Consider the following 22,590-nt stretch of genomic DNA (forward strand, 5'->3'; position numbering starts at 1 on the left):
TAATTTGGCATTTCTATTGAGTATAGTTTAATTTTAACATCTTCAGTGTTTTCTAGTCTAACAACTGGTGTAATTTAATTTATCAGTGTAGTCTTGTGTTATTGTTATCTAGGGGCACTTTCATGTTTAATGCAGGAGGGTTGCAAAGGTTTGAAGTTTTATAATATACTGTGCATCAAAAAATACAACTTTTTATTTTATTATAATTCGTTTTTAGAATCTGGAAAATGTATTTTTAATTTCGGTTTTACCTGGTAAGTTTTAATTTTAGTTTTCATATATGATGACAACACTGCTGGGTCCAAACAGTGTCCAAACTAAATTTTTTTATAGTACCTCTACAGATATATTGAAATACTGAAATATTCTGAATGGATTTAAATATGAAAATATATTAAATAATGTGTTCATTTGAACTGAGAGACCACTACACTCTTATTGGTAGAAGAAAACTGTAATCAAATTTACCAAAATGTTTAATAAACAAACACAGGGAGGTGGTTCATTTGTAGAATGATGGCCATTGTAAATCTCCAGAGCTTTGCATGTGGGCCTGTTTGTGACTTATACCACCAGCAAGGATCCTAGAACACGCAGGAGGCGATTACCATGTGTGCTCAATTAATGAAAAATAAACAAGAACACTAGATTATTTCACATGCTCTTGTTATGATCTTCTATTCAGTGGAGGGAAGAATGAGCCAGAACCAGAACAACCGGTGCCACGGAAAGTGGCGATCCGCACACTACCCTCTACTGAGGACATCGACCCAGATGTGCTTGAAAGCATGTACTCGCTCGGCTGCTTCCGAGACAAGAACAAACTGATGAAAGACCTGCTGTCAGACGAGTGAGTAACTAAGAAAGAGACGCTCACCTCGGGAAGGTTGCTTCCCGTGATACCAAAGTTTTATTGCACATGATTAGACAAGACTGAGTGCTTTTGCTTTTGGAGACCATATGTGTGAGTGTAGTATTATTTTACATCCTTGTTTCTTAGAGTTAGTAAACACGCAGTACAGAATCTTGGCTGCGGGCTATTAGAGAAGCCCATTCACTCCCGTTCATCTGTCATCTCCTGTACTTGCACAATTACCGCCTGCACGCTTCACTGTGTGCGATCAACTTCGTTATCCCCACTGATAGATGGCCTGGGTGTTCCCTCCTAAAATATTGCGGCCTCTGTCTCTTCTCTTGCCCAGCATTTAAAAAATTCAGATGGTGCCTGCAACAAAGACCAGTCATATTTACTTCCCGCTGTGTGGTCATGGGCAGAAAAAATCAACACAAGGTCTCTCGCTGGGAGAATTTGAAGACTTTTTGAACTCGCCCAGACTCTTGTCGGATGTTTTATGTCTTTGTGCATCATTAATGAAATGAGAGATATCCTGTGATCTCTGCAGGATGTCTTTTAGCTCTCAGTGAATGAGGTGCATGCTACACTTTGCTCTTTAACTAATGAAGTTAATTAGCCTGAGCTGAGGATTATTCTGGAGATAGTACTGTATATCAGACACCTGTCTTGACCACACATGCTTTTTGTTTCTTCGTGCCCTCTCAACCTCCAGTGATAACCAGGAAAAGATGATCTACTTCCTCCTGCTGGACCGTAAAGAGAGATATCCTAGCCACGAGGATCAGAATCTACCACCCAGAAATGAGATTGGTACGAACAGTTCAGTTAGTTTATTTGTTATGTATTTGATTTGTTCATTTATATTTCTTCCTTAATGACAACATGAAATGGCATTCACAGCAGCTTTGTGATGTGACATAATTTCCTCACCCACACAGCCTTGGATACACCAGTAGACACAAAAGGTTGTTTAAAAGCCAGAAAACAGCATTTTGATGAAAGATCATGAAAACATAATTTTCTATAGAACAATGTGTTTACTGATGAATCATACGCAATAAATACCAGGGACATTTATTGAAGTCAGCGGGGCCAATTTTAATTTACACTAAGGTTTGGGTTCAGTAAGATTTTTTAATGTTTGTGAGAAAAGTCTGTGATGCTGCATTTATTTGATCAAAATACAGTAATAATAATAATAATAATATTGTGAAATATTATTACAATTTAACATGCCTGTTTTCTCTTTAAATATATTTCAGTGACACTTTTCCTGTAATGACAAAGCTACATTTTCAGCAGCCATTACCCTTTAATCTTCATCATCACATGATTGCTCAGAAATCATTCTAATGTACTGATTCAGTGCTCAAAAAACATTACTAATTGTTAATGTTAAAAATACTTGTCCTGCTTAATATTTTTTTGTGGAAACCGTGATTTATAATTTTTTTTCCAGGATTTTTTGATGAATAGAAAGTTCAAAAGAACAGCATTAATTTGAAACAGAAATCTTTTGTAACATTATAAATGTCTTTACTGTCACTTTTTTATTGTTTTAATGCATTCTTGTTGAATAACAGTATTAATTTCTTCTAAAAAAATATGTTACTTGGATTTACATGCTTTGGAGGGCTGAGAGACATAATGAAAAATATTCACTGTTCGATTTTTCCCATTATGAACTCCACAGGCATAATGGGCTGTTTTCATGTGTCAGGGATCATTGAATTTATCATATGCTGGTCTCTTCAGATCCTCCCAGGAAGCGAGTGGACTCTCCACTCTTGACAAGGCACAACAAGAGGAGGCCAGAGCGCAAGTCTATGGAGGTGCTGAGCATGACAGAGGGTGGATCTCCTGTTCCTGTGAGACGTGCCATCGACATGGCACAACACGGACAGAGGTACAGCAGTGCATCTCTTCCTCCTCTATTATTTATGAAACTCTACAATCGGAGCAGTGAGTGCCACAGTAAAAATGGCTGAAAGGATGCCACATTTTGTGGAGCCTTGAAAGGGAAAATTGAAGACAATAATGTATGTTAAAAAATAAATAAACTTTGGATTGGCAAAATGAAGTTCACAGTTAACAGAAGCTGCATACTAGCTTTGAAATGCATTTTAAATTGCACATGAAGAGTAAAAGAAATAAGATCAATGAGTTCAGCTTAATTCTTTGAAAAAGGAGTTTTTACTATTCTCTGAAAATCCGATTCTCAGCTATTCGAGCAGCATGCTGAATGTGCCATATGGGGAATTTTGACTTCTCAAATTGGTTTTAAGGGGAACAATGGGATTGTTAATGTGCCTTTCATTTTTCTGTATCTTTGACACATTTTATTACAAATTCTTCTGTACTTTTTTTTTCCATGTCCATTGTGATCCATTTCATCAGCCCCGTGTCCTTTCCCTGTGTAGATGCTTTGGCTCAACTCCATGACTACTTTTGTAAATTTACTCTAACTTTACTCTCTCTTACTGTAGTAAATCTGTTTTCAGTAAAAGCTTGGATATCTCAGATACCAACCCCATACTGCAATGCAAGGAGGAGAGGTATAAACCACTGCCATGCGCATAATTTTTTTTCCGTTCTGAAGATGCAGTGGGGTTTTTAACACTCAAAACATGCCACAGAGAGCACTGGCCTGTTATTTCAACTACTGACATTTAAGATCTTAAGAGCTTAGTTTGCTTGAGAGGGAACTTAAAAAAAAAAGTGGAGGTTGCACGTGTAAATCAGAGTTTTTTCATCCCGGTTTGGCCTCTCAGTTTTGGTAAAGCAGCGGCCCTCTGGCTCCCTCCACACACATCAAAAGCATCTTATCTCCCTTATTTTGCCTTTCATGTTTCGTTTGATGTCTGGCATTTTTGTCCCTTGGTAGATCCCAAATTGTTAATTTCTTCCCCTCGTTCTTGTTTTGCCTTCACACTTTTCTTGCCTTCACCCTGGATGTTTGTTGTGTTTTTTTAGATTATTTCACATGCACTTACAGTAGGTGAAAGACAGAGGTTATCTGACTGTTTGTGTTCATCTGTTCAGGCATTTTTCTTCGACTTTGAGTTTCACAGTCCTGTCCTACGTCTGCATTCACTGAGACTGTTTGGTCTGCCAGATAATAAAACGGGCCTTGAATATTTCTTTATATATTCTTTATTTTATTTATTTTGATGTAATCAATGCATCGAATAGAGGTGCACTGAATTAGGTATTGGTAAATTAATATTTTACTGACAGACTAGATAGATCAAATACATGTTTATGCATGTTTCCAATTCAAAATGTAATGACTTAATTAAACCGAAAAGCTCCCCTGCATCTTTTATACAATTTTAAACAGCATTTTTACAAGCAGTAGTTATCTTAATATAGTTATAGCTTCATATTAATGATGCACTACATATAAAATCTTCACAAATACTGTACGATGCTTAAACAGTAGAAATGTTACCTCGTATAGTTACTGTCCCCTAGTGCCTGTCCTTTCATCCCTTGAATTACTTTATTCCATAGTCATTTATTACACATATAAAGAGCTCTCTTCCTGACGCTGTGTTTTGGCTAAGCTAATTAGCTGAATGCAAGAGGCATATAATGAACATCAGCATTGTGCTGAATCAGGCCATGGTGTATGTGGCGTTGTGATTTTAACGCTTGAATGATCAGAGACAGTTTGAGACCACCGCATAATTCTCATCTATGTAGCATTTGCAAATGTAATTGATCAGTTTATGGATAAAATCTTGTGAGTCTGAATGTTGACACCGTTAGGGATGATTTACTGTTTCAGTTTGCCTTGATGACAAAACCCATTGTGTCCACAGTCAATTAAATCCCAATCATTTACTGGAGAACTACTGAAGCTCACCATCTAATACACAATGAGGTTCGGAAGAACTCAAGAGTCTCATACAGAACCTCGTAAAAGGTTGTGATGGCCTTTTACATTCTTAGGATGAGAAATTATAAATTGCTCAAATTTAATAGCAACTCAAAATGTAAAAATAGCATTATCAACAAAAAGACCTATAGGCCTACATAGAAAGTTGACATATAATTAACAGAAATGCGAGATTTATAGTGAAACATAGAGAAATTGCTGTCTCTGTCCAAGTATAAACTCAATTATTTAATCATGTTTCACTCACACAACATTCTGAAACTCCTTTAGAGTTATGACAGCAGAAACCTCTTTACTATGTATGTTGTGTAACTTTAGGTCCCGGTCCATCAGCGGAGCCTCTTCTGGTCTGTCTACTAGTCCCCTCAGCAGTCCTCGGGTAAGCCCTCCATCCATACTAAATCTTTTGTTTTACACAGAGAGTCTGGTTGTGTTGAAACCCTTAGCCAGCTGGTTTGGCATCTATCTGCAGAATATGCATTGGTGAGAAACTCATGGCAGAAGCCACATCTGTTAGATCTATAGACATTCAGCATGAATATATGCATAGATTGCATAATGCAGTGGTCTTCAACAGGTAGTACTGCTGGGCGTTGTAAAAGTATGTATTTTCAACAGTTCAGAATCGTTCAACTGTTTGGCGTCAGTACTTTTTTTTTTTTCAACAAGAATGCATTGAATTGATCAAAAGTGACAGTAAAGGCTTACATTGTTACAAAAGCTTTTTATTTCAAAACAGTGCAGTTCTTTTAAATGTTCTATTCACCAAAATTAATTGTGGCTTTCACAAAAAATACTAAGCAGCACAATTTGTTTTCAATATGGATAATAATAAGAAATGTGTCTTGAACACCAAATCAGCATGTTAGAATGATTTCTGAAGGATCATGTGACACTGAAGACTGGAGTAATGCCGAAAATCCAGCTTTGTTATCACAGGAGTATATTACATTTTAAGTTATATTCATATGTAAAACAGTTATTTTAATTTGCAATAATATTTCACAATGTTATCATAATATTTACTGTATTTTTGATCAAATGAAAGCAGCCTTGGTGAGCATGAGAGACTACATTCAAGACATTAAGAAGCCCCAATTTTTTAATTGTAATGCATGTTTATAAAAGTATTTGAATAGATTAATATGGTACCATATGCATTGTTATTATTAGACATGGTTTAAAATGCAACACTAAATTTGATCAAATATGTAACGAGGACCCTGCTCTGTCTTTCTGTCCACCAAGGGAGTCCTTGAAGACCACTGACATAATGCAATATGTAAGATTAATTTTCAGAAATGTTAGTGATGATGGAGCTTTAATGATAATTATTTATATCGGTAGCTTTGTTAAACAAAACAGCCAATTTTGTATCGCCTATAAGCTGAAATAATGCAGCAACATTGCTTTCTGCCGCTACCGATTCACTGCTTCTAGCCCAATCAGTCTACCACGTTTGGCATAATTGTTGCTAATCTATGCCCTATTCACAGGCTTGTTGCCTTGAAATATTTGAAGCCCGAGTCACTAATGGCTTGTTAAAATCCCTTGAAAATCCCTGTTCCTTACTAATGCTGAAGCCTCTGGATGTAGCCAGCTTTTACAGTTGATTTGTTTAAAGAGGCTAACCGATTGCAAATCCACTACTAAGACTTCCCAATAGGCAGTTCTTGAGTTACATCAAGGAATTCCCTACAGGATTCATCCCAAAGTCAATTCTGAATCTGACCTGATCAAATATTCTGCTGTTTGAAATGTTCTAAATTTGGAGAATGTCTGCAGTGTCGCCCTTTCACTGATGAAAATGGCTCACATAGAGAACAGGCTTGGTGAAAGTAATTTGAATTAGTCTGTGAAGAACTCCTTGATACAGCTCATCTGAGATTAGTTTTACTGCTCAGACACAGACTTAAAGGTTTGTCATGGAAGAATCTTCCCTGCAGTATGAAAGAGCTTTAAAAATCCATTTTATTGCATTTGTGTTCTTCTTTATGCCGTGCTAGGGTTGCGGCTGGTACAGTTAACACTCCATTGTATTTCTTTGATGTTTTACAATATGCTTGATGAGCTTTCACTTCACTGATTGTAATCACACTCTTCACTTTTAGTGGCCTGTATTGAATCAGTCCCGTTTCTGACCCAATTATTATTATTATTAGCGTCATCTGTCAAACAGCATCCTCATATCATACCTCCAACAGCAGCATTGTACTCTATGCTCTGTTTAATGGCCAACTGCACTTATTTTCACTAGCCATTTTGATAGTGTGGCGCTATTGTCTTGAAAAACTCGTTAATTGAGGCAGTATATATTTCTGTGACTTGTATCACATGTCATTTCTACCTAATTTATGATGATTATTTCAATTGATATGAGGCATTCTGACAATAGCGTCCTTTAAAGCAAAGCTCATGTATCTTGTACACATTTCCTGCTTGCTTAGTCAGTGCTGTCAACACCTCTTTTAAGTTCATCCCAACAACAACCCAGAGCTTTTTTGTTGCCAATTTCTGTTGCTGATTTTGATTTGTTTTGGGAACACTGATTTGGGAACATTTTATTTCCACTGTCTTGTTGCCTCTTTGCTGGTTGTGCTAATGGCATGTTTTTTCTTTCTTTCTTTCTGCATTTCCTCCCTCACTTCTCATCACCGGTGGCTTGTTCACCATCTTTTCATGTTTGGTGTCGGTGTGTGTGTGCTTCTGCGCCGTAATGCCTGTTGACTACGGGGCCGTGTGTTGTTTGTATGGGCTGCGTTGGCTCTTTTTATGCTGCTGGCTCTGTGCATGCACTCTTACAGCCCATGAGGCGGTTTGCCGTTCCGCCACAATCCGCAGAACTCACACAGTCACCCAACCACAGCCCCACCCACGCGCCTGTGTCCCGGGTGAACGGCACAGGCCCCCACTCCCCCAAAACTTTTCAACCAAAGACAGTTGCCCTTCAGTCCAACAACAAAACCCAGACCCTTCCAGCCAAGCCCAAAGTTGCAGACAAGCCCCTGCAGGCCACCAGGTCCAACCCACTCCCTAACACGACGGCCGTGCCATCTGCGGCCAGGTCAGAACCTTCTACGCCCTGCCAACCCCTGTTCCCGCCGATGCCCGGCAGCCCAAAAGTGCGCCGGCCACCGCTCACAGTGCCACCCAAACTCTCTGTTCCCCTTTCCCCCCTTTCACCCATCCGGCTTCACCACCTTCACCCGCTGGCCGGGACTGACCACAACGGCAAATCTATCCCCACCATACAGGTTACGCCTCACCCTTCCCCCAGGGGCAGCCCATTGCCAACTCCAAAAGGAACGCCGGTGCACACGCCTAAGGAGAGCCCAGCAGGAACCCCTAGCCCTACGCCGCCCCCCAGCCCCTCTATTGGAGGCATGCCGTGGAGAACACGCCTCAACTCCATTAAAAACAACTTCCTTGGCTCACCACGCTTCCACCGCAGGAAACTACAAGGTACCAGCAGTGCTAGATACATCTCAAAACAGTTTTCTTTAAACATTAACATCAACTTGTTCAGGGATTGCTGATGAAAATGTGCCATTTTGACTAAATCGGGCACATTTACATTGACATGATGCTTATTAATGTGTAATGTCTCTGATTAAATAAACCAGGGAATAACTTTAATTAAAACAAAAAATCTGGGTTAATATATACATGACAGATTAATAAAATTCTACACAAAATTCTACACAATTTCTTTTGTGTCAAAAATTTTTAAATTAAAGGGGTCATATGATGTTGCTAAAAAGAACATTATTTTGTGTATTTGGTGTAATGAAATTTGTTTATGCAGTCTGTGAGTCAGAGCAGCCGTCATTGTAGTCTACTCTCCCAGGATCAGGAAACAGTCCTCCATAAAATGTGCTGCACACATCTGAATATTTGGGTTGAACTGTTCTGGAACAGTGTTGTAAATACAACTTAACCACTGATTTCTAGTCGTGTCCTCTTTTGGAAGGCCAAACAAAGTATTTTTGCTTTCGCAATGAAACACACAGCGTCTTCACGACATGGTGGCGGCAGCAACAATAACGTTACGCCTTCTTTCTTTGCGTGAACATTTGGGCGGCGTTATGCAAATCTTCCCACATCGTGACATAGACATGTGGGGGCATGTTTAAACGAGGCATTTTAGGAGGGTGAGGATGAGTCTTAACTTAAAAAAAAAAAAATATTTGGGTTTGAGACTTTAGTCTTTTAGGGATCTTATCTGTTCACGAACAGCTTGTAACCCTCCAAAGAGAAAAGAAAACTTGAAATCGCATCATATGACCCCTTTAAAACACTAAAAACTCAAATGAATTATTTTAAATTATACAAGTGAATTTATTACAACATTATAATGTACAGTAAGAAAAATGGACATTCATTTTGAGATTTGCAAAAGACCATATTTAACAAATTATTAGTGATTTTAAATATTAAAGGGATCCTTTACTCAGAAATGAAAATTTTGTCATCATTTACTCTCAATGTCGCTCCAAACCTGTATGACTTGCTTTAAAGTTAAGTGTAAAATGGCGTACACAATTAAATAATGAATTACAAGATGTCTAATGGTACCAATATGGTATGCATCCCTAATTTAACCCTAATTATGTATGGCACTAAAGCAATGATATGTAGGATCAGGTGTAAAATAAAGCACCATAGTCTATGTGCATATATATAGTAAAAAGCATTTAGGTGAAGGAACAATGCTTGCTAATCCTTTTTTATTGTGGTTTTCGGGTTGACGTTCCCCTCTTAGCTAGTGATATTCTCTAAGGACTGATTTTACAGATCGCTGGGTAATAAACTCAATGCTACTCCATTATCAGCTATATCTCCTGATATATCTAGTAATGATAATGAAAACTGCACAAGCATCTCCCCTCACCTCCAGCGGTTCCTTTTTCCCCTCTTTTAGCGGGGAGAGGATTAGATAAGCTGATAGAGGGGGGGTTGAATTACTCTTAATCTCTGCAGGTTTGGAGTAATTAGCTGTGGTTAATCAGCATTCCCCTCCTCAGGTTGTGAAAGCCTAATCTCTCAGGATATAGAGTATGATGCAAATTCCACTGAGGCTTGTTCGCTTTGTCTCTTTCCAGTTCCCACACAAGAGGAAATGTCCAGCCTAACACCAGAGTCTTCCCCCGAGTAAGTATTAGCTATTTTCAAAGACAATCACGTAAAATATGCATTTTTATTAAATCCCAGAGTGTGAAAGAAACATTAAAATAATACTCAATTATAATTGAATTAAAATAAATGTTAGTTCAATACTCATTATTCTGCTAGGTGTGGGTCTAAATGTATCACCTTTTGTATTAACCTGAGCTGTTGAGAGTTAAATCACCAACACTCAATTAAAGCTTGCTTAATTAAGACACTTAACTTTTGCTTTTTATACTTCCTTTTTCTTCAAATTGTATTATGAGTTGAAAGGAGCTCTGAAAACTCTGCAGCTAAAGTTAATGTGGTGGTCCAAACACCGTTCTTGGCCCCATTAGCCTAGTTTGTTGCTGAAGACTTTATCGGAATAGTTGATCATGAATAATTCAGAGTTTTAGTTCCACTTAGCTTCACAGGCCCGCAAAGCAGCACCACGGTGGAAACTTGTTTTCCTCTTATTTTTCTGTTGTTTTTTTTAAGTTCTTGGTGAGAGAGTGTCACAATATGTTGGGCTGGCTCAAAGATGGCCTTGATAGTCACTGACTGTGGTAAAATCCCTGTGATTTCAAGCAGGGTTGAGAAATGAGCCATATGCCAACATTCAAACCTCCACACAGGCTTTTGTCATGAAATGTTTTAGAAACTTTTGAACTTTTCAGTACTTCTCAGTTGTCAGCAAACGGTGTATCATGACAAACCCGTCATGTTAATCTAGTTTACCAATATCTCTGTTAACTCCCAAATTTTAAATGCAATGTGTAAATTAAAAGAAAAAAAAAATGAAAAGAATAATAAAATTGATTTTATTGAAATAATTGTTTTTGAGGTTTGAATGGTGCTGCACAGAATTTGGTCATATATCATATAAGTTTTGAACTGTTTGACAGCCCATGTAATGTCACTTTTTTCATTTAATTTCAAGTCATACATGTTTTCATTTCTTGCTGATTCCTAGAGACATACCGACTGACTGACAGCTTATTAACTCCCATCTCGGCAACATTCAGTGTTCTGCATTTCACTGCAAGAGAAAATTCAGCCAAGCTCTCTAGAAATGTCTGGAATATTCCTTAAACAAAAATGCTTTATTTACTTTAGCCAGAAACTGTCAGGGGGGCTTCCACCATTATGATTTTTGTGAACCAACACTTTTGAAATGAAACTTGTATTTTGATGGTATGAAATTCATCTGCCAACTGTTCTTCTATACTGGTGAAGCTTTGACTTTTTACTTTTATCCAGCAAGGGCGCATTACATTGATAAAAAGTGACAGTATATACATTTATAAGGTTACAAAATATTTCTATTTCAAATAATTTCTGATATTTTGAACTGTCCTTTCATTCAAAATTCCGAAAACTCATGGTTTCCATAAAAATATTAAGCGGCACAACCATTTTCACCATTGATAATAATTAGAAATGTTTCTTGAGTAGCAAATCAGCATATTAGAATGTTTTCTGAAGCATCATGTGACACTGAGTAATGTCTGCTGAAAATTCAGCTTTGCCATCACAGGAATAAATTACATTGTCAAATATATTCAATTAGAAAACAGTTATTTTTGTAATAATATTTCATAATATTACTGTGTTTACTATATTTTTGATCAAATAAGCGTAGCCTTGGTGAGCATAAGACACTTCTTTCAAAGACATAAAAAAAACCTTACAGACACCAAACATTTCAACTGTGTAGTATATGATGATATGGCATATATGAAGAGCAGATAATGTGTTCTTGAGAATTATACAAATGTTAATCACACTGAAGAAATGTCAGTTCTCCATTACAGTATGTTTTGTATGTGACAGCATGCAGTGTTGTTGAGACGTATACTTGTTTTATGCATAGTATGTGACTTGAGTGATGTTTGAATGTATTGTGTTGTCTTGTTTACTCATGCTTTTCTTCTTCACAGACTTGCCAAAAAATCTTGGTTTGGAAATTTTATTAACCTCGAAAAGGAGGAGCAGATCTTTGTGGTGATTCGGGACAAGCCTCTGAGCTCCATCAAAGCAGATATTGTACACGCCTTTCTCTCTGTAAGTCTCCAATGAATATGTGAATTCTTTCAACATTTACTCACCCTCATGCTATTCCAAACCTGTTCAACTTTCTTACATTCTTGAGGCTTTTTAAGTTTCAAAAATGATGCAAAAGCACCATAGAAATATCAGAAGTATCAGACTTGTGTGCTATATTCCAAGTCTTCTAAAGCTAAGCAATTACTCTGTGTGACAACAGACCAGTATTGAAGTTATTCACTGATAATCTTCCGCTCTAGTGTGCTGTTAAGCTTTACTAAGTCTGTCAGCTCAGCTGAGTTGAACAAATCATTCAGACCAGTTTTTTGAACTGTATCAACTGACTGAAAAGATCTGATTCAAAATAGATTAACTGGCCAATCTGATATTGCTTAACTCATGAATACATGAAAGAGAGCTAAAATGGATGTCAAGATTTTCAGTGAATAGCAAGTTTTAGTCTGTTACTCACACGAATCATATGACTAAAGAAAACTTAAAAATGTAGCACACAAGTCATATAGACCACTTTTAAGGAGCTTTTTTTGTCATTTTGGAACTTGACAGGCTAAGGTCTCCTTCATTGTCATTATATTGAAAAGAAGGCTCAGGATATACTTGAAAATTTACCTTTTGAAGAAAGTAAGTCATTAGTTTCTAAAGGCATGAATAATACCCCTCTGGTGCTCTTTGGTCATTTTTGACTGAAAATGTATTTATTTATTTATTTATTTATTTTTTTTTAATTCATCAGAATGGCACAACACTTGGTAAATGTTTTGGCACTTGCTATGTGAACTAAATAAATAAATAAAAAAAATAAAAATAAATCATGAACATGATTTGAAAAAGTGAAATGGTCCCTTGTACCCTTCGCAATCAATAAAAAATGACCGCATTGGAAACTAAAGCTCAGTTTTTGAGCTATCAACCTCAAATTTTGAAAACAAATTGTTTAGAATTATACATATATGTGTGTGTGTGTGTGTGTGTGTGTGTGTGTGTGTGTGTGTGTGTGTGTGTGTGTGTGACCCTGGACCACAAAACCAGCCTCTGTCTTTTTGTCTCAGATTCCCAGCCTCAGCCACAGTGTGGTGTCTCAGACGAGTTTCCGGGCAGAATACAAATCCACAGCTGGCCCCACTGTGTTCCAAAAGCCAGTGAAGTTCCAGGTGGACATCACATATTCCGAAAGCACGGCTGCCACCAAGGAGAACGGCATCTACTCTGTCACTTTCACACTGCTCTCAGGTAACCATGCCGACAGTGAGAAGCCCATTTTGATGTCATAAACTTGCTGACAGCCAATAGAAATGCAGAGGGGTATGTGTGGGTGACGGAGAGGCTGGTTGATGATGTTGAACTTTGTCCCTTGCAGTGGTGAGAGCATTTTTTTCTCTCCCTTTCTCTCATTCCGCTAGCAATCCTCTCCTCCATTACACTCACCCTCTCTTAAAAAGATGCTGAAAATAGACAAACTGCTCTAGGGGGTAATGGAAAAAAATTAGCTAAAAGAGGCCTTTTTGCCTCCTGGTAATCACTATGCATTTTCAACCTGCTGTGTTTCAAAGGACAATCCGAAAAGATCCTGCGCTGCTAGTGCCATTACTGCAAACCCTGTCCCTCGCTTTTTATTTTTATATTTTGCTCTCTTGGCTACACAAAGGGGATTTGATCTTGTTCTTAAAGTCACACATTTCAAAGTGCGTGTGTGTGTGTGTGTGTGTGTGTGTGCACGTGTCATAAACTCAGCCGTGGGCCGAATGCAGCATAAAAATCGGCCTCATTCCATTAGATTTTATGAAGCTGCTGCTAGGGGGAATAAACCCAGGATGTGGCAGCATAAATGTACATTCGTTTCAAAAGGCATGTACCAGTTTGTACAGGATTATTGCGAAACATTCAAATGGGTTTCTGTGTGTGTGTGTGTCCCTGGCAGGTCCCAGCCGACGCTTCAAACGGGTGGTGGAGACGATTCAGGCTCAGTTGTTAAGTACACATGACCAGCCTGGTGTCCAGCAGCTGTCTGGTGAGTGGCCAGTCACTCCTCTGACACACCTCTTTCTCTGGCTCTCTCTCTCTCTCTTTCTGCTCTCTTACACAGCATCCTGAACATGCATGGCGCCTAGCCCACCCTTGCAGAGCACTGAACGCTGCACACACCCATCAAGGTCAAATGAGTCTTTCCAGTGTTTAAAATGGTTGTTAGAGGTGGTTTCAAAGACATTTTCAGGCCGTCAGATTGTTAATATGAAAATAAACTTCTCACAGGGTTAAATACAATGTATCCACCGTTCCATTAATGTCAGATGTGATGTTTGATCTAAAGATTCTGGAAATACACGTTTGACCTTATCAAAGCACATTGCGCAGAATTGCATTGCAAGGCACTGGCACACATGCACACACTCTCCTTAGCAGTCACTCACACTCACAGAGCATGTTAGAGCACACTCGCGTGTATTAACAAGGGTTTATATACATATCCAGGAAGTTTCTTGCAGATACTTAAACCGAACCTGTGTCCCAAGTAAGTTATCTGGCTTCAGACTGTTCATTCTAGAGCAGAAATGTGATGGGCTAGACTGTGGTTCCAGCTGGAGAGATGAAGTGAAAAAAAAAAACATCCTTCTCACATGTCTTTTTTTGTGCGCATGGTGAAGAGCCTGTTACAGCACCCTCTGCTGGACAGCCCCAAATTCTTACTGTCCAATAGCAATATCTCTGAGTAATACAGAAAAGGGAGGTTGGCATGTCATAATACCGTAATATCATTCTGCATTATGTCTACTGTGCACAATTAGCACATTTTCCATTTGCATAAAATACCTGGATGACTGACTTAATATGCCAATGCACACTGCACTATATCCAACAATGCAATGTGTTCCACTTCCATTTCCAGTGTATTGGAATACACAAAGGGAATCTATCTAATGTATATATTTGATTTATTTGATTAAACTGGCAAAAAAAAAAATACAGATTTAGTTCAGAAATGCAAAATAACAATTTAATCACTGCCTGTAATGTTTAGAGCTGCATAAAGGCTGGAATACACTACACAACCTTTAGTATCTTTAGTAGTTTGGAAAACAACAAACTCATGCAGAAACATGCGCCTTGTTGCATGTGTTTTAAAATGGAGTCAAATTATATATGCCAGATGTCCTTCAACTGAATCATTGACGGAAGCTAAAAAAATCTGAGTCTGTGCCCATAATACACTATTTTCTGGTTTTCTGTGAAATCTGTCAGCTCAAATCTGCAGACTGGATCTAACTTTGAGCAACTAGCGTTGATTTGTCCAAACTAAAAATCGGCAAAAATATAGGCAAAAGTCATATACTGTATTCCAGCTTTAATGCTTGGTTTCAAATATGTCTTTAAAAATAGTAGGCAGTATACAGTGTACTGGTAATGTGCTAGTATTCATTCATTACTTTTGATACGGAAGGTCAATTTGGACTTTTTTTTAATGAGGTACAGTGCAATACCTCATACAGTGTGCTCTGGTTGTATACTGCATTTATATTTTGACAAACAGGTCATCCATGTATTCCATGTTTCATACAGAAAATTATTGTACACAGTATAACCTACATTCTGCATACTTAAAAAAAATATTAGCCTTTTAGTATGATAGTATGACATTTCAAACCCCTCTCTCCCAATGCCCCTTTCTAAAAATATTCATAAAACAGAATATGTAATTATTGATATTGTGCATTTGGACTGTCTTAAAGAAAAGAGCTGTTATCAGGATCGTGACCCACCACCAGTGTAGCTTTAAAGATGTGCCATTTTCTCACCCTGTCAATCACGCCCTTCCCTTCCCTTCCTTTCCCCCGGCTTTGCCCTTCACCCCCTGCTCTCCCATGGCTGTTGGTCATGGCGTCTGTTGAGTGAATGGGCATGAGAGCTTGAGTGTCCTTACTGACCGTGAGCAGACCTGCACAGCAATGAGCACCAGCATGCTTCACTCTCTCAACAGATGTGGCCACGTAATAAACATCTGTGCAAGGAGGTTGAATCACTGAGTTCATGTCATTACTGTAAAATCAATGAGGTGCATTGAGAATGTCATTTTAGGCTGAATATTTGATTTGATTGGACATGTTACAGTAATATGTCATGTTCCTTTGACAGGAAAGCGTTCAAAGGGTGGTAAGAGGTCTATTTTAACTCTTCCGCCACAGTGTACATCACTTTATCATACACACGCTGTCCAATGCGTGGCACTTAACCACAGAGACCCTTTAAAGGGATAGTTCAGACAAAAATGAAATTTCTGTCATCATTTACTCACCCTTGTGTCATTCCAAACCTGTTTATCTTTGAAACACAAATCAAGATATTTTTAGTAACACCTGAAAGTTTTCTCTCCCTCTCTTTTTGGTCTATGCAACCAAAACTTTAATGCATTGAAAAACAGAAGAGGAGACAAAATGAACAGATTTAATTCAGGCTTTTGTGTCTCTTCAGAAGAGTTGTATTAAACCACTCAATTCATATGGATTATTTTGACAATCTCTTTTTGTACCTTTGATGCATCAGAGGTTTGTTTGCACAAACTTTCAGTGGAGAAGCAGGTTTTCATAAAAATATCTTCATTTGTATTTTGAAGACGAATGAAAAATCTTATGGGTTTGAAACGACATGAGGGTGAGTTATTGATGACAGAAATGTCATTTTTGGATGAAATATCCCTTTAAATGTGAAATATGCAGAGATGTGTGTGTGCATGATCTCACTTGATAGGACAATCCATGAAAGTTTAAATTCTCTAGAGTGAAAACACTTCATACATTCTTCATGTTGTTTTTCTCTCCGTATTCAATTCTTGCATCATTTTACTTTGTTTTTGTGGGTCGATTGTTGCATCTGAATCACTTTTGTGAAAGGCCTCATTTATTTAAACATTTAATCTGCAGCGCTTATGAATCTGTTCAACCAGGTTTTTAATTTAAAGGTGATGTCTGAGCTTTTATGTCGGCATGTATCTCAGCACCTCTTTTCTCTGAACATTTCTGTCATGTTGATCATTTGGGACTTTTACAATCGAAGTAATCATCTGTAGAATCACTGTATAATGAGGGGCAGAATCCTAACGGGACTAGTTTTCTCAGCGTGACCTACTTATGTAGGGCCCTATAAATACAATATGAGTATTAAAACAAGCAGCAGTCTTGTATGTGTTTGCTCTTAGATTAATAATGATTTAGAAGAAAAACAGTAATTATTAATAATTATTAGTCATGTAATCTCACTAACATACACAAGATCTTAGCAAAAATACAATAAAGCCTTATTGTATAGCTCTAACTATACAAGATTCCATAGCTGTGGATCTTAATATTATGTCAGTTCAGATTGACTTAACCTAGTGGGGTTAAATTCAAAAATATTGTAGCTACAAATGTAATTTTATCATGTGTGTGAGACATAAATCCATTGTCTTTAGCCCAGAGCTATTTCACTGGAGCTCAGCACACGTCTCATAAGAGAAAAATAGCCATGCTGTACTGGTATTAGTTGTACATTTTTCTGTGTCTGCAATAGTTTACCCAGCATAAATCTAAACGGAGATGAACATTTGTAATGGCTCACAGTAGAAATGCTGAAGCAGTGTCCTGTGTGTCTCAAAGCTGCCACAGCTGTCATGTCTCTTTGAGAGTCTCTTAGGTTGTGGCAAAGCTGCCTGTTTTCTTGGGAAGCAGCAGTTTCGAGCTTTCTATCATGATGTTGAGAGGAGTCCAGATTGTATTGAGAGACTCAGAGACAAGCTCTGGAACTAAGGCAATCTACTCTAGTGTTCACATAGGCCACGGCCTGCCATGTTACAGCTTGTGCTATTAGGCCACTGCTGCTCAGTCACTTATGAAATTGGAAAAAGAGGTGATGGTTTGCAAGCCTGTGTTGGTGTCAAATATGGTGTGTAGTTAATCCTTCTGGGCCGGCTGTCAGGTGTATTCAGAATCTGCAACAATTTGTACCACTAAATTTCAATCCATTTATGAGATTTCATTTTTGGCCTTTGATTTGAATCAGAAATGATGAATTTAGCATGAATATATTTAGCTGTATATATATATATATATATATATATATATATATGGTGTAAATATATGCACTGACGCTGATTGTATATAATTATGATTCATTACTAAATCATGCAATACATCATGAAATTTGTTCATGATTGCATTAATTTCCATTTTTTTTAGCAGCATTAATAGGGTCTAACATATGGCGCAAAATGATTTCTGAACAAATGGCTATTATAAACCTGTTCTTTTAAGTGAGTCAAAAACATACAGCTTGTAGTTTGATCTGATGAACGAATGATTTTCATGAACCAGTTCTTTAAAGTGAATCAGAAACATACAGCGTGACCAGTGTCATCTGATTTATAAATAAATGATTCTTATGAACCTGTTCTTTAAAAGGGATAATTCACCCAAAAATGAAAATTCTGTCATTAATTAGTCACCCTCATGTCGTTCCAAACCCGTAAGATCTTCGTTCTTCTTCGGAACACAAATTAAGATTTTTTTTTGATGAAATCCAAGAGCTTTCTGACCCTCCATAGACAGCAAGGGAACTACCACAGCTAAATGAGGCTTCGTTACGTCATAACTGTTTCGAAACGTTTTGAAATTTCAATGGTTTGCCTTTGGGGGGCGATCTGTGTGAACCCATGAATCATGCGAGTTCATTGAGATCGCCTCCCAGCGGCGAACCATTGAATCAGCGTCTTTGACTTCTACCTGATCTCGGATCAGTTTTATCAATTTGTAGACATTTTAATGAAACATTTGTGTAATTAAAAGGATGAGTAGTAGTTAACAAGTTAACAAGCTCTCCATAAAACAGACAAAACAAGCCCAGCAAAATAATAATAATAATTTAAAAACATATTATACACACATATTTAATGGTATATTATTGTAATTGTATTTAATGCATTATACTTTCAGTATGTTTTTGTAAAATGCATTTTTTATGCATGTTTTGGCCTGAGATTTTGTTGCATTTACAGTTTTGACCAGCAGCAGCACCAGCGTGTGGTGTTTCGAGCGCTTCGAAACAGTGAATCATTTTGCGAAGCAGTTGGTTCAATTGATTCGAAGCTTCGAAAAGGTTTGTTTCTCCCATCACTAGACATCAGTGGTTCAACTGTAATTTTACAAAGCTACGAGAACACTTTTGGTGCGCAAAGAAAACAAAAATAACGACTTTATTTAACATTTATTCTCCCCCGAGTTACCATCTACCGCCATTATTGAGAGTAACACGACGCATGCACGTGTGCGTTGTGTTACTCTCGATAATGGCGGTAGATGGTAACTCGGGAGAGAATAATTGTTGAATAAAGTTGTTATTTTTGGGGGTTTTTTTGCGCACAAAAAGTATTATCATAGCTTCATAAAATTACGTTTGAACCACTGATGTCACATGCACTATTTTGTCGATGTTCTTGGTACCTTTCTGGGCCTTGAATGTGGTAGTTCCCTTGATGTCTATGGAGGGTCAGAAAGCTCTCAGATTTCATCAAAAAATATCTTAATTTGTGTTCCGAAGATGAATGAAGGTCTTACAGGTTTGGAACGACATGAGGGAGAGTAATTAATGTCAGAATTTTCATTTTTTGGGTGAACTATCCCTTTAAGTGATTTAAAAACACAGTGCAACAGTGTAGTCTGATTCCTGAACAAATGACTATTATGAACTAGTTCTTTTAAGTGAGTAAAAAACATATATCGTGACTAGTGTTGTTAGATTTACAAACTAATGATTCTCATGAACAGATTCTTTTGAGTGAGTCAAAAACATACAGCACGACCAGTATAGTCCAATTTGTGAACAAATGATTCTTGTGAACTGGTTCTTTTAAGTTGTTCAAAAAAAAATACAATCCAAACAGTATAGTCCGATTCACAAATGAATTAAGTTTATAATCTGATTCTTGTAAGTGAATCAAAATAATAGAGCAGGACCAGAGAAGTCCGATTCGCTAACAAATGTTTCCTCTGAACCAGTTCTTTCAAGTGAATAAAAACATACAGCATGAGCAACGTAGTCCAAAAACATGGGGAAAAAAAGAGTTTGTTCATAAAAAAAGACAAAAAATACAAGTATAATACACGACCAGTATAGGCTGATTCTATAATTCTATAAAATTCTCATGTGCCGGTTCGGTTCTTTTAACTGAATAAAAAACACAGCATGACCGGAGTAGTCCAATTCGCATACAATTGTTTCTTAAGAACCAGATTTTTTAAGTGAATCAATCAGACAGTTTTCATTGTCAGGTGTACCAATGCATTTTTACACCCGTAATGTATATATAGCTTACAGTATTTGCTAAATCTTTCATTCATGTATATGCACACAATTTGGGATATATATCCTGAATTTGAGGTATGATGTCTAATTAAGAACAAGTCTTTGACCATCTACCTTGATTTTCTTTGTAATGAATCAACCCTGTCACATCTCTTTCCATTCCATCCAGTGATGATCACAGCTCAGATGGAGACTGTTCAGCCACAGATACTCACTACCACAATAAAACCTTTGAACAATTATACAGCTGTACTGTCAAACAATTGAACATGCCTGCAGATGCGTGCTGTATCCGTGTCAGTGTGTTCCAATATATGGCTTATTGTCTCCAGTTAATGCAGTCTCATCCTGCCTCTCATCATCTCACCTTGCCTCGTCTGTGATCCTCATTGTTCATGTATTTGTTCTCTGTCTCTCTCTCTCTCTCTTGTTTTCTTGTTCTTCTCCTCTTCTCCCGTCTGTGCACCCAGGCAGCCCATTGAGTAACTTCTTTGACGTAATTAAACAGCTCTTTTCAGACGAGAAGAACGGGCAGGTGTCCCATCCGCCCTGCACGCCCATTCATGCCAACAGCAAGAGACATGAGCCTGAGCCTAATGACTCCAAATGTTCATCTGGCCAAGACAAAGCCAAGATGGCACCATCAGTTGGGACACAGGAACAACCTTAAAACCAGGAGAAATACTAGATTACTAGTTTTAAAATAAAATAAAAGAATCCAGTCATGGTGAAAGGATATTGAAAGGATGTTTTTGACTCAAGTTGGTTTTAACCAAGCCTCTACAAAGTTTTACATTATGGATTGAATACTGAAGTACACCCGACACTTCACAAAAGGCGCATACAGAGACACATGCCTATTTTGTTTCTCTCCAGTGTTGTTTGTTCTTCACGGTGTCTCGTTATGTTCTGTTTTATGATGCCTTTATTTATTTCTGCTACCAGGAATTATCCAGAAAACGTGTTAAAGCCCCAAGTCCTGCTCTTGCACAAGATTCATGTATGGCACATTGATGGAGGGCACATTACACAGGAAGTTCAGTACAAGCAGCTGAGGGAAACTCATTCTGATGCATCTAAACACCCCAAACACCAACAAGATTCCTTCCTCCTGCAGCTACTGTACATACAGCCACACATGTCCGAGGATTTGGAGTGAAGCCTTAAAATAAAGATGTTTATGAATTATCACTAAGCTAACCCACAATTCATCTTTTTATTTAAACATACTTTTTTTTTTTTTTTTTTATCCTTGCTTGTCTTCTTTCCTCCCCTCTCTGCTGATGCACACACAAACACACAGACGTACATACCGGACATCGTTACAAATGGCGAATGGAGCTCTGGATATCATAACGCACGTGTTTGAGGAGTTGCCCTCGAGGACCGTGGTTGGATTGTATTCTTTTCAATATAGTCTTTCTTTGTGAAATGAAGAATTTAAAAAATGTTATGGACTCGGTATCATTGCTGTACAAGATTTGGAGATCCTATTTGAAAAATGGTGGGGATGAACTTTGGGGTGGGCTGTGGACTGGGATACAGGGGTGGGAGGGGGGCGTCACAGTAAATTATCTATTCTGTTGTACAGACTGAAAATAGTCCTTATGTAACAAATGTCTATCAGTGACAATGCTTAGATGAATTGTGTTGCCACATCATGTTTTTTTTTTTTCTCATGTAGCATTCATGAAATGTTAGTTTTGAATGATGATTATGCTTAATGTATTCGAGGATTGCTCGTGATGTCAATTTTCAATTTGTATTTATTTTGTGTTTACTTTATATTGAGAAACATCTGCAGGATTCAGAGACCTTTTACCCTTTTTTGTAACTTATTTATGTGTTTTTGTCTTGTTTTAATTTATTCAGCTGGGGAATATTTATATATACAAAACCGGGTGGTGGAGATTTTATTGTTTGCATCAGGGCGACTTGTCAGATTGTTTGAAGGATTTGTGTTTTGTGTATGATAACACATCCGATTTTGTGAATGAAGCACTCTTTCTTTCCTGGCTTTGAACAGATTAAAGAGCTTGTAGTATATGTTAAATTATTTACTGCTAATTTAAGAATGTAGACTATAGGATAATGAAGTATTGATACTTGTCACTCATCTCATTGTGCGTGTAAAACAGGTGGATGAGCTCAAATCACATGTTGTAAATAGATAACTTTGGACAAACGACTTTCTTAAAACCATCAAGGGGATCCTGCTGCTCCTGACTCTATCTCTCGTATTGCATGTCCGACATTCAGCTTTAATTTGCATGATGTTGTGGATGTTAAA

General features: G+C 37.7%; 1 protein-coding gene across 3 annotated transcripts in view; it reads left to right on the forward strand.

The window, feature by feature from the left end:
* Nucleotides 1-22,355, forward strand: part of LOC107695372 (serine/threonine-protein kinase BRSK2-like) — a 156,500-nt gene extending 134,145 nt beyond the window's left edge. The window contains exons 10-21 of one of the 3 annotated variants that reach the window (XR_001634987.1): nt 686-850; nt 1,569-1,666; nt 2,612-2,762; nt 3,343-3,411; nt 5,076-5,136; nt 7,562-8,219; nt 9,860-9,908; nt 11,846-11,969; nt 13,022-13,202; nt 13,891-13,980; nt 20,771-21,822; nt 21,855-22,355. Coding sequence is in view for 1 of the 3 variants with exons in the window: in XM_016495257.1 (XP_016350743.1) it covers nt 686-850; nt 1,569-1,666; nt 2,612-2,762; nt 3,343-3,411; nt 5,076-5,136; nt 7,562-8,219; nt 9,860-9,908; nt 11,846-11,969; nt 13,022-13,202; nt 13,891-13,980; nt 20,771-20,970 (1,846 nt within the window). In the remaining 2 variants the exon portion in view is untranslated. The other 2 variants (XR_001634988.1, XM_016495257.1) reach the window with 2 other exon arrangements.
* Nucleotides 22,356-22,590: the final 235 nt, after the last annotated feature.

The sequence above is a fragment of the Sinocyclocheilus anshuiensis genome, unplaced genomic scaffold (assembly GCF_001515605.1).
Source record: "Sinocyclocheilus anshuiensis isolate Anshui unplaced genomic scaffold, SAMN03320099.WGS_v1.1 scaffold282, whole genome shotgun sequence".
NCBI classification, from domain to species: Eukaryota; Metazoa; Chordata; class Actinopteri; order Cypriniformes; family Cyprinidae; genus Sinocyclocheilus; species Sinocyclocheilus anshuiensis.